The sequence below is a fragment of the Python bivittatus genome, unplaced genomic scaffold (assembly GCF_059951505.1).
Source record: "Python bivittatus isolate LINGU-HERP-01145 unplaced genomic scaffold, Pbiv_v1 ctg000440_np1212, whole genome shotgun sequence".
In the NCBI taxonomy this organism is placed as follows: domain Eukaryota; kingdom Metazoa; phylum Chordata; class Lepidosauria; order Squamata; family Pythonidae; genus Python; species Python bivittatus.
Genome location: NW_028277063.1, coordinates 522,882 through 535,839, shown reverse-complemented (window position 1 = coordinate 535,839; position 12,958 = coordinate 522,882). Strand labels below are relative to the sequence as shown.

Genomic DNA, 12,958 nt, shown 5'->3' with positions numbered 1-12,958 from the left:
TCCACCTGTGCCTCCCACTTCACAGTGGTCTGTCTTTCCTGCACAAGCCACTATATTCCCATACCTAAGGCCTTCCTCCAGCAATCATCCAGACCAGGATACTCTGGTGAATATGGTGTATGGGAAGACGCATGTTAATCCCCTTGATTTATAGACTTAGAAACAAAGAAATGGAAAAGAACTTTTAGCACCCACTGGTCTATTGGCTGCATTAACACCAGAAGGATTTGAATAATATTGGTAGAGAGAATTATTACCCTAGACTACCTTAGCTTATCTGATACTGTGGTGTATCAAGCATTGTGAGACAAGGAGGAATAAAAATTGGCAATCTTATAATCTATACCGCACATCACATTTCTGAACTCAGAATTACCATAGTGATTCTGGCAATTCTCTTTCCGACCCCCAGTAGTAAACCTTGAATGGAATGAAAAGAGAAACAGCTTCTACTCAGAGCACCATAAGGACTATCTCTCTGAAATGAACAGGCCTCCATATCAGAATTTGATCAGGGACTATTTTTATGTTGAAAGTTTTACAGTGCTGATACCCTTTGTCAACCCCATTCCTGGAACGCCACTATGGCCGCGGTCTCTTTTGGAATGACATTGGGGGATATCCAGGGAATGACCCGGATTTCTGTATCCAGTGGCAGAGAAACAACATCCCTGTGAGGGAGGTCTAGTCTCCTCCAGGTAGCTACATCATTGCATGGTTGTTACGTTGCCAGAGTTGTAATTACTACATTTGTAGATGTTAAATCAGGGATTCAACAGTTTTGTCAGTGAAGAATGAGAAGCATGTGAGGTGAAATATTTCAGTGGAAGATAATGAAACACTGAAGTTATAGAAATGCACAAATGGATAACAGAGTTTTTTTTAATAAGGAGGAAGAGTGGCTGGTGTGGGTCTTCCGGGCTGTGTGCCCATGTTTTGGAAGTTTTGTTTCCTAACGTTTCGCCAGCATCTGTGACCGGCATCAAAACCCTGATGGATTGGGCCAGTCGGATCTGCAAAACCCAATTCCTAAACTCTGAACTTAACCACCTTTATTGGGTCCTACAAGCGAATGGCTACTCCAAGAATGAAATAAAAAGAGCCATCAAACCAAGAAAACAACATGCGACTGAAGAAGAAAAACAGCCACCCACCAACAAAGTATTTCTGCCCTACATCAAAGGGGTCACAGATCGCATGGGAAAACCGATGGAAAAACACAATTTCCAAACAATCTTCAGACCCACCAGAAAAATACAACAGGTGCTAAAATCAGCAAAAGACAAAAGGGATCCCCTCACTGCCGCAGGAGTACATACCGCATACTATGCAGTTGCGGGCAAGTATACATCGGGACCACAAAACGCAGCATCCAGACCAGGATAAAAGAACATGAAAGACACTGCAGAGTACAGCAACCAGAAACATCTGTAGTAGCTGAACATGCTCTCAAGCACACTGGACACAAAATCCTATTTGGAAACACAGAGATACTGGACAACACCAACAGCCACTATACCAGGCTGTACGGGGAAGCCATTGAGATTCACAAACACCAGCACAGCTTCAATAAAAAAGAGGAGAGTCTAAAAATCAACAAAACCTGGCTACCAATCCTGAAAAATACAGCCTGCAAAAGGTCAACGAACTCAGCTCAACCACCAGTACGTGTGAGCAGCTCACACAATGAACATACTAATCACCCCCAGCAGCCACTCATTAACAACTCAATAGAAGAAAAAACCCTGCCTAATTCCCAGGAAGATACACACAGATGCTGACACCAAAACAAGCAGCCACTCATTAACCCAAACCCCACTTCAATGGACACTGCACTTCAATGGGCTTGTGTTACGGCCTCTGGTTCAGACATAGCCCTAACACACTCTTTTACACCCCTGATGGAGCAAGAGCCATCTGTTCCTCAGCAGGAGGTGTGGTTGACACCCAGGCACTGTTCTTGTAGTACACCTGAAGTCTCATCCTCCTTGCATCTCACCTTGGTCCTTCTCCCCCACACACTGCCTCTTTCTTCTGTCATTCTTTTTTTACCCTCTCATACTGCCTGAGCTGTCTGGCAGGCTTCCTTGTAAGGAAATGGCCGGTCGATCCTTTGCTTGTGTTTTACCAGAATGAAAAACTTAGGTTTCCTGTCAGGGCCCTTTCCTTCTTGAAATAAATCTGTCTCCAACTCTGGGTTGTGCAGGAGTGAAGGGTAACATCTGCTACTAACGTCTTCTAGACTTCATCTTTACCTGTAAATGTTTGCACAAGAACTGCAATTTGAGAAAAGGATGAAACCAACTGTATTCTTGGATTATTACCTAAAGCGGATCCATAACCTTGTTACAGATTTCTTGAAAGCAGCTTTTATCTCTTTATTCCTCAAGCTGTAAATGATGGGGTTCAAGCTTGGGGTCACTACTGTGTAGAGCAGGGACAGGAATCTGTTATTGTCCATGGAATGTGCTGAGTTGGGACGAATGTAGGTAATAATGCCAGGTCCATAGAAAAGGAAGACGACAGTGAGATGTGAGGAACAAGTGGAAAATGTTTTGCTCCTGTTCTTGGCCAGTGGCATTCTGAGAATAGTGGAGATGATGAGGGTGTAGGAAAAAAGGATGAGTAAAAGGGGTACCAGGATAACTACAACTGCTACCATGGGAACAGCCAGTTCATCTTTGTAAGTATTGGTGGAGGCCAGTCTCAGAACATGCTTAATATCACAGAAGAAATGGCTGATTCTATTTGACCCACAGAAGGGAAGGGTGAGGATTGAAATAGATTGCCCCAAACTCACGAATACACCAATGGCCCATGAGGCAGCAGCAAGCTTAGCACATTCTCTGTAGTTCATGATATATGGATATTGCAAGGGTTTGCAAATGGCAACATAGCGGTCATACGCCATGACACAAAGAAGACAACACTCTGTGAGACCAAAGAGAATGGAGAAACACATTTGACATCCACACCCCCAAAAGGATATAGTCTGATTCTCTGATAATAGGTTCAGGAGCATCTTTGGGCTGATGTTGGAGGTATAACCAATTTCCAAAAACGACAAGTTCCAAAGGAAGAAGTACATTGGGGTATGAAGGGTAGAATTGAGCATGGTGAGGAGGAAAATCAGGCTGTTGCCCATCAAGGCCATGAAGTAGAATGTTAGAATGAGACAAAACAGAAGTTCTCGCATGGTCTGGAGATCTGAGAAGCCTAGTAGGACAACCTCAGTCAAGCAGGACTGGTTGTCTTCTTTCATGGTATCTTCTAGATCAGAGCCTGATAACATTAAGAGGATAGTTAAATAAATAATTAAACAATTTTCCTTAACCATTTTTAACAATGAGATAGCTTTGTTTCCCCTGAAACCTATTTCTTGTTTCCTTATACTAGAAGTTGTAAGTTGGATCAAGTCCTGGAAATAGGAAATGGAGAGTACAAATTCAGTTTAGTGCTATGTGTGCTTTGGGCATGATTACGTCATATTAGTGAATAACTCAACGATTCTAGGATGATTTCTCTGAATAGATTTGTCTGAATCTTCAATGCCAGAATTTTGAATATGGCCATCTTGAAGATAGGGCAGATGTTTGATTTGGCTGGACTACAGTTTCATAATTTTCTTGTTTATTATTTGATGTATTCTGTCAATAAGTATTCAGAAAGAATTAGGTCAGTATTTATTGATTTCATTTAAATTAAGAATTTTCCATAACTGAAAGTGTGTATGTGGATTGTGGCTGAAATCGTAAGACAGAGGGAAGATCGCAGGTTTGAGAAAACTGACTTAGACAACGGCAGATTAACCACCTTTAAATGTGATTTGTACCCATTGTTTATCGTCAATGAGCAGCCATTCCTGTTAGCTAAAGAATGCTTTTTCTAGCTAGGCAGAAAATGAAAATGGGCAGAAATTTCAGGCATCATCTGTTCCAGGCTGAAAAGAATTCACTGTTAAAGAATAGGTGAAACAATGACAATGAAACTCTCTTAGTGTTCTACTGAATATCATTTAAAAATAGAACTTTTCGTGAAATTGTACAAGAGGAAGAACCAACCCACCAAAATGCAATACTCAGGGAAAGTACTAAGTATTACTCTTACTTTTGAATTGCTTTGTGCTATTTTTAGAAAAATCGGGTATTTCTTCTTGTGAAGAGCTGGAAATGCTCCAATATGCTCTGACAATTCAAGGTCTTGAAGATGCTTCCGCCACAGAAGAGTCTTCATGAATCCCTACTTCTGGAGAAAAGTATTTCATATATGTAGGTATTTTGCATCAGCCAACATGAGAGACCACGAAGGAGGCTTTAAAACCACATGACTCCTAGAGGATCAGAAGTTCTAGAGAGACGAGAGGACTCTTTTCTCTAACAAGATCGCCTGAGAGAAGGCTGAGGATTCACCCTGGGGATCTGGTAAATGAATACCAAGAGGACCGCCTGGGCCTTGGGGGAAGCCTTGCTTTCAGCAGAGTGAGGAAACACAATGCCCTCAGATGCTGGATACCTTGGTTTCCCTTTCCAGGACTCTCTGACCATTTTCCTTGCTGACTGAGGCATTTTATAGGCATTGTAGTCCAAAAGGTAATGCCTACCTGTGGAATAATTTTATTGTTGCTGAACACTCTATTGGTCATGATGATCGATAACCATGTGGAAAGCCTTCGGGCCAAGCAGCATTTTAATATGTCTCTTCCTCCCTGAGCTACAGAAAGGCCAGTTTATTTCAGTTCCACTCATATTTCTTCCATACTGTCTGATATCCACATGATTTCAATCTCATCCAGAGGAGTACGAATATTAATTCTTCATCACTAAAGTATTCATATTGCTGTTTTATCCTTATAAGCCTCCCATAATGTTGCTTGAATGGGTGGCCATAGAAATGGAAATTGTAAGTAAATCTATCACCCAATTGAATCTCCAAGGAAATAATTTATCCATAATTTTTGCTGGCTGCTGAACTGTGCTGTTAACTCCTGAAAGCAGTTTAATCCTACAAGATCAGAAGTCCAGAGAGACGAGGTTGCTGTTGTCTTTATGACTCCTGGTTCTTCATTATGAAGGAGGTGGCTGAGGACAGCTATGGCTATGAGGGCCTACCTAGATCCATTTTATGCACAATTTATACCTATGAGAGGGTTGAGAGGCAGTACTCTGGCTCACTGATGCTTTAGTCACTTGCAGGACCACCTGCCTTCAGTGGTTACCACCCATCCCACCAACACTAACAAGGGGTGCGTACTCCAGGTCCCTTCGTAAAGCAATGACACCTAATGGAGACACGGTTCCTGTGCCATTGGGCCTGCTCTATGAAACAGCCTCACCCGAGGTTCAGATTGCACTGACCCATTGGTCTTCCAGAAGGCCTTCAAGGTCTGTCTCTTCCCACAGTCAGTGGGGTCAGGATATTAGTGGAGCCTGTATGGGTGCTTTGTTTTATTCTGTGAACACCCTCAATTAATATTTAAATTGGCGTTGCCTATGTGTTTTTTATTTTGTTAGATTAGGGTTAGGATTAGAGCACATGTTGTTGTTGTCGTTCAGTCATTAAGTTGTATCTGACTCTTCGTGACCCCATGAACCATTTTGCGCCAGGCCTTCCTGTCCTTTAGTGCCTCCCAGAATTTGCTCGGTTTCATGTTCATTGCTTCAGTGATGCTCTCTAACCGTCTCATCTTCTGCCGTCCCCTTCTCCTTTTGCCTTCAATCTTTCCCAGCCTCAGGGTCTTTTCCAAAGCGTCCTTTCTTCACATTAGATGGCCAAAGTGCTTGTCCTTCACTATCAATCCTTCCAATGAGCAGTCAGGGTTGATTTCCTTTAAGATTGACTGCTTTGACCTCCTGGCAACCCAAGTGACTCCTAAGAGTCTTCTCCAGCACCCCAGTTCAAAGGCATCAATTCTTTGGTGCTCAGCCTTCCTTATGATCCAGCTCTCACAGCCATACATTGCTACTAGAAAAACCATAGCTGTGATTATGCGGATCTCTGTCGGAAAGGTGATGCCTCTGTTTTTTAATATACTGTCTATGTTTGCCATAGCTTTCCTCCCAAGGAGCAAGCGTCTTTTAATTTCATGACTGCAGTCTCCATCTGCGGTGATCTTGGAGCCCAAGTAAATAAAGTCTGTTACTGCTTCCATTTCTATCCCTTCTATTTGCCAGGAATTGATGGGTCCAGATGCCATGATCTTAGTTTTGACGATTCATTCTGACGATTCCTTCTGCTGATGGGCAGCATAAGGCTTTCTCCACCTGTGCCTCCCACTTCACAGTGGTCTGTCTTTCCTGCACAAGCCACTATATTCCCATACCTAAGGCCTTCCTCCAGCAATCATCCAGACCAGGATACTCTGGTGAATATGGTGTATGGGAAGACGCATGTTAATCCCCTTGATTTATAGACTTAGAAACAAAGAAATGGAAAAGAACTTTTAGCACCCACTGGTCTATTGGCTGCATTAACACCAGAAGGATTTGAATAATATTGGTAGAGAGAATTATTACCCTAGACTACCTTAGCTTATCTTGATACTGTGGTGTATCAAGCATTGTGAGACAAGGAGGAATAAAAATTGGCAATCTTATAATCTATACCGCACATCACATTTCTGAACTCAGAATTACCATAGTGATTCTGGCAATTCTCTTTCCGACCCCCAGTAGTAAACCTTGAATGGAATGAAAAGAGAAACAGCTTCTACTCAGAGCACCATAAGGACTATCTCTCTGAAATGAACAGGCCTCCATATCAGAATTTGATCAGGGACTATTTTTATGTTGAAAGTTTTACAGTGCTGATACCCTTTGTCAACCCCATTCCTGGAACGCCACTATGGCCGCGGTCTCTTTTGGAATGACATTGGGGGATATCCAGGGAATGACCCGGATTTCTGTATCCAGTGGCAGAGAAACAACATCCCTGTGAGGGAGGTCTAGTCTCCTCCAGGTAGCTACATCATTGCATGGTTGTTACGTTGCCAGAGTTGTAATTACTACATTTGTAGATGTTAAATCAGGGATTCAATAGTTTTGTCAGTGAAGAATGAGAAGCATGTGAGGTGAAATATTTCAGTAGAAGATAATGAAACACACTGAAGTTATAGAAATGCATAAATGGATTAATTAATTTTTTTTTTAATAAGGAGGAAGAGTGTTAGTTTATTATTTTTGCAATTTCAATAAGAAAAGTATATCAATCTTATTTTTTTTTTGGAAAAATCAAAAAGAGTCCAAAGTTCTTATGTTGCACCATCTCTGAACGGAGTGCCCAATTGTATATGTACTTGATGCTCCTTTACATCCCTTTGCATGAAAGTAATCAATCTCACATCAAAGTAATAAATGGAACATCTCTGCAGTTCACGTTAGAAGCTCCTAACCCAAATATATCTTCCCAGGGAAAATAAAGCACTGGCTCAGTTATATATTCTCAAATTGGACAATTGTCCCTTCAAAAAAACTTTTTCCAGAGTAGCTAAGAATGTCATCTCAATCATAAACCTCTGAGAAGGCCAAGGGATGATAGTAAGCTTGGAGAAGGAGAAGATACCAGAAGGTGAGCAGAGCTCCGGGAAAGGAAAAGATAGTAACTCCCTACACAGAAACAGTGTTCACAGAATAATGCCTCCTTGTTTTTTTAAACCCCTATTGTCTTTGTAGTCTTCCCCATTGCTTCAGAGTTACACCCTAATTACCTTGATGTAATGGAGGACTTGGATGAGGAGGTTCAAGGAGAGAAGCATTTCCTCAGCCCCCAGTGTGAGCACGGAAAAGTGAAGAGGATGAGACTGGCACCACCCGAAAGAATTCGTAGTGTTTAGTTGCAGGCTTTGGGAGTTTAGAGTTAGTCTGGCGAGATTCTGTCTAGCAGGTGCAAGCTAATGAGGTAACTGAGCTGTTCCAGTATAGTCTCGTGGAGTTTCTTGGACTGAACCTGACACTCATGGACCTCACTAGGCCCCTACATCCAAGGAAATAAATTGCTGCTGTCTCCAATCATGTCTATATTCCAGCCTGAATAGGTCCATTAAGAAGGACTTTAGCCCCATGCCTCTTTATGCATGTCTCTGAATCCAAAGCAGCCATTAAATCCATCTGCACTTCAATGGGCTTGTGTCACGGCCTCTGGTTCAGACATAGCCCTAACACACTCTTTTATACCCCCGATGGAGCAAGAGCCATCTGTTCCTCAGCAGGAGGTGTGGTTGACACCCAGGCACTGTTCTTGTAGTACACCTGAAGTCTCATCCTCCTTGCGTCTCACCTTGGTCCTTCTCCCCCACACACTGCCTCTTTCTTCTGTCATTCTCTTTTTTCCCTCTCATACTGCCTGAGCTGTCTGGCAGGCCTCCTTGTAAGGAAATGGCCGGTCAATCCTTTGCTTGTGTTTTACTAGAGTAAAAAACTTAGGCTTCCTGTCAGGGCCCTTTCCTTCTTGAAATAAATCTATCTCCAACTCTGGGTTGTGCAGGAGTGAAGGGTAGCATCTACTACTAACATCTTCTAGAGTTCATTTTTACCTGTAAATGTTTGCACAAGAACTGCAATTTGAGAAAAGGATGAAAACAACTGTATTCTTGGATTATTACCTAAAGCGGATCCATAACCTTGTTACAGATTTCTTGAAAGCAGCTTTTATCTCTGCATTCCTCAAGCCGTAAATGATGGGGTTCCAGCTTGGGGTCACTACTGTGTAGAGCAGGGCAAGGAATCTGTTACTCTCCATGGCATATGCTGAGCTGGGTCGAATGTACGTAAAAATGCCAGGTCCGTAGAAAAGGAAGACGACAGTGAGATGTGAGGAACAAGTGGAAAATGCTTTGCGCCTGTTCTTGGCCAGTGGCATTGTGAGTATAGTGGAGATGATGAGGATGTAGGAAAAAAGGATGAGTAAAAGGGGTACCAGGATAACTACAACTGTTAGCATGGGAAGAGCCGCTTCATGTTTGTAAGTATTGCTGGAGGCCAGTCTCAGAACAGGCTTAATATCACAGAAGAAATGGCTGATTCTATTTGATCCACAGAAGGGAAGGGTGAGGACTGAAATAGATTGCCCCAAACTCAGAAATACACCAATGCCCCACGAGGCAGCAGCAAGCTTAGCACATTCTCTGTAGTTCATGATATATGGATATTGCAAGGGTTTGCAAATGGCAACATAGCGGTCATACGCCATGACACAAAGAAGACAACACTCGGTGAGACCAAAGAGAATGGAGAAACACATTTGACATCCACACCCCCAAAAGGATATCGTTGGATTCTCTGAGAATAAGTTCAGGAGCATCTTTGGGCTGGTGTTGGAGGTATAACCAATTTCCAAAAAGGACAAATTCCAGAGGAAGAAGTACATAGGAGTATGAAGGGTAGAATTGAGCATGGTGAGGAGGAAAATCAGGCTGTTGCCCATCAAGGCCATGAAGTAGAATGTTAGAACCAGACAAAACAGAAGTTCTCGCATGGTTCTGAGATCTGCGAAGCCTAGTAGGACAACCTCAGTCAAGCAGGACTGGTTGTCTTCTTTCATGGTATCTTCCAGATCAGAGCCTGAGAACATTAAGAGGATCATTAAATAAAGAATTAAATAATTCTTAACATTTTTATAAGAATTTTATTAAGTTATAAAAAGCATAGAGATAAAAGGAAATGAGAACTAATAATCAAAGAAAGAAGTAGAGAACAAGAGAGTTAGAATTAAAGAAAGAATACAGAAGTGATGGAAAGTAAAGAAAAGAAGAGAAAAATTACAAAAATAATGACTTCCTACTTCTTATACAGTGGATATACAGTAGATAAATCATATAGATCAATCTTACTCTTAAACTACATCTTAACATACATATTTTGTATAACCTATTATTTTAACTAGTTATCAAATCCATAAATCATAATTTCATTTTTTTGTCTCCTCCAAGAAGTCCAAAAGGGGCTTCCAGTTGGCATTAAAATTAGTCAGTGTTCTAAAGTTCTCTAAGCAAAGCTGTCAATGTTCCCATCTCAGCTAACTCCATGATCTTCACCATCCATTCTTCCATTGTAGGTAATGTCGAGTTGTTCCACCTTTGAGCATATAAAAGTCTAGCTGCAGTTATCATATATAAAAACAAAGGTCCATGAGCTTTTTCTAATTGTTTGTCCATCAGTCCCAAAGGAAATTCTCTGGCTTTAATTGTATATTAACTTTCAAAATCTTCTGAATTAATATATGAATTTGGGTCCCAAAGTTTTTAGCCTTATTACATGTCCACCAAAGATGATAAAAAGTCCCTTCTTGTTGTTCACATTTCCAACATATGTTTGAAACCCCTTTTTACATTTTTGATAATCTTTCTTGTGACAAATACCATCTATACAGTACATCATTTTATAGAAATTCTCCTTCAAATTATAACACAGTGTAAATTTTAACCCTTTCGTCCACATATTTTCCCATTGTTCCATTTGTATATTATGTCCAAATATTTTAGCCCATTTTATCATACAGTCTTTAACTTGTTCATCTTCTGTTTCAAATCTCCACAAAAGTTATACATTTTAGCAATAAGATGTTCATTGTTGATACACCATTCAGTTTCAAAAACAGCTTTGTTTTGTTCAAAACCATATATCTTTTTATCAACTTTAAATCTTTCTCCAAGTTGTAGATATGAAAACCAGTGGCATGAATGTCCTTGAGATGTCAAATCCTCTCTTGTTTTTATTTTAATTTCTCCTTGATGAATATCAAGGATATCGCCATAAGTTAACCATTTCTGCTTAGTTACCATTTCTTTCCTATAAAATGCTTCTTGTGGAGATAGACATAGAGGCATTCTTGGACATAGTCTAGGTTTATATCTATTCCAAATTCTCAGAATGGCATGTCTAATAAAGCGATTCTTAAAATCCACATTAACCTTAACTTTATCATACTATAAATAGCTGTTCCAGCCAAATCAATTCTTAACAATATTTAACAATGAAATAGCCTTGTTACCACTGAAATCTATAGCCTGTTTCCTTATGCCAGAAGTGGTAAGTTGGATCAAGTCCTTGGAAATAGGAAATGGAGAGTACAAATTTAATTTATTACTATGTGCACTTTGGGTATGATTATGTCATATTAGTGAATCACATAACCATTCTAGGATCATTTCTCTGAATACAATTGTCTGAATCTTCATTGCCAGAATTTAAATATGGCCATCTTGAACATAGGGCAGATGTTTGATTTGAGTGGACGACACTTTTATAATTTCCTTATTTATTATTTCATGGATTCTGTCAATAGTAAGAATTAGGTCAGTATTTATTGATTAATTTGAATTAAGAAATTTCCATAATTGAAAGTGCCTATATAGATTGTGGCTGGAAATGCTGAAATCCTAAGATAGCTAGAAAATTGCAGGTTTTGACTTAGACAAAGGCAGATTAACTGCCTATTAAATGTCAATTGCACCTGTTGTTTATCGTCAATGATCAGCCATTCCTGTTAGCTAAAGAATGCTTTATCTAGCTGGCTAGAATATGAAAATGTGCAGAAATGTCAGGCATCATCTGTTCCAGGATGAAAAGAATTCACTATTAAAGTACAGGTGAAAGAGTGACAATAAAACTCTCTTAGTGCTCTATGGACTATCACTTAAAATGGAACTTTTCATGAAGTTGTACAAGAGGAAGAACCAACCCACAAAACATGAAATACTCAAGGAAAGTACAAAGTATGAACCTTACTTTTGAATTGTTTTGTGATATTTTTAGAAAGATGGGGCATTTCTTCTTGTGAAGAACTGGAAATGCTCCAATATGCTCTGGCAATTCAAGGACCTGAAGTTACTCCTGCCACAGAAGAGTCTTCATGAATCCCTTCTTCTGGAGAAAAGTATTTCATATATGTAGGTGTTTTGCATCAGCCAACATGAGAGACCATGAAGGAGGCTTTAAAGCCACTTGACTCCTAGAGGATCAGAAATCCTAGAGAAACGAGAGGGCTCTTTTCTTTAACAAGATCGCCTGAGAGAAGGCTGAGGATTCACCCTGGGGATCTGGTAAATGAATACCAAGAGGACCGCCTGGACCTTGGGGGAAGCCTTTCTTAGAGCAGAGTGAGGAAACACAATGCCCTCAGATGCTGGATATTTTGGTTTCCATTTCCAGGACTCTCTTACCATTTTCCCTGCTGACTGAGTTTTATAGTCATTGTAGTCCAAAATGTGGAATAACTTATATTGTTGCTGAGCATAAAATCCATTTTATGCAAATTTTGTACCTATGAAATGGTTGGGAGGCAGTGCTCAAGGTCACTGATGCCTTAGACACTTGCAGGACCACCTGCCTTCAGTGGCTACTGCCCATCCCACAATCCTAGCACAGTGTGCATACTCCAGGTCCCTTTCTAAAGCAATGACACCTAAGAGAGACATGGTTCCTGTGCCATTGGGCCTGCTCTATGAAACAGCCCCCCCGAGATTCAGATTGCCCTGACCTGTTGTTCTTCCAGAAGGCCTTGAAGGTTATCTTATTGTTCAATCTGCAAAATAAGCCCCAAAGGACACTTGAGGACTGTGGAAAAAGGCTGTTGAAAAACATACTATTTGTGATGATGCAAATGACAAATATTTTTAAGTCATGAAGTTCATCTGATGACTCTGAGTGCACTGATTTGGGATATGTTTCAAGGACATCGATGTCATTAAGGCTGTACTGCTTTCTGGAAGCCTGGGGACAGATTTCGGGGGGTTACCCCATATGTGATAATGATGGCCCCATAATTCAGGTTGACCAGAATGAAGTGGAAGGTACAGGCAGAGAGAACCTTCTACCTTCCTGTCTGGGAGATTCTCAAGATGACCAGGAGATGTACATGGATGCTACAAGGATAATCAGCAAGGGTGCTGAGGTCACATGTGAGCGGGGGAGAGGGATACACGGTGCACGCAAGATGTTTTCTTTGCAAGGAGAAGCTGCTCATA

General features: G+C 40.8%; 2 protein-coding genes across 2 annotated transcripts; both read right to left on the bottom strand.

Moving 5' to 3' along the window:
* Window positions 1-2,320: 2,320 nt before the first annotated feature.
* Window positions 2,321-3,262, bottom strand: LOC107326690 (olfactory receptor 10AG1-like). Its single transcript, XM_088142530.1, has one exon. The coding sequence runs from the start codon at window positions 3,260-3,262 to the stop codon at window positions 2,321-2,323; it is 942 nt and encodes a 313-aa protein (XP_087998656.1).
* A 5,330-nt stretch (window positions 3,263-8,592) lies between these two features.
* On the bottom strand, window positions 8,593-9,534 carry LOC148215692 (olfactory receptor 10A4-like). Its single transcript, XM_088142528.1, has one exon. The coding sequence runs from the start codon at window positions 9,532-9,534 to the stop codon at window positions 8,593-8,595; it is 942 nt and encodes a 313-aa protein (XP_087998654.1).
* Between the last annotated feature and the right edge of the window lie 3,424 nt (window positions 9,535-12,958).

Bases quoted from the DNA above. Each gene is read 5' to 3' on its own strand.
- LOC107326690 (XM_088142530.1), bottom strand. From the start codon at position 3,262: ATGAAAGAAGACAACCAGTCCTGCTTGACTGAGGTTGTCCTACTAGGC.
- LOC148215692 (XM_088142528.1), bottom strand. From the start codon at position 9,534: ATGAAAGAAGACAACCAGTCCTGCTTGACTGAGGTTGTCCTACTAGGC.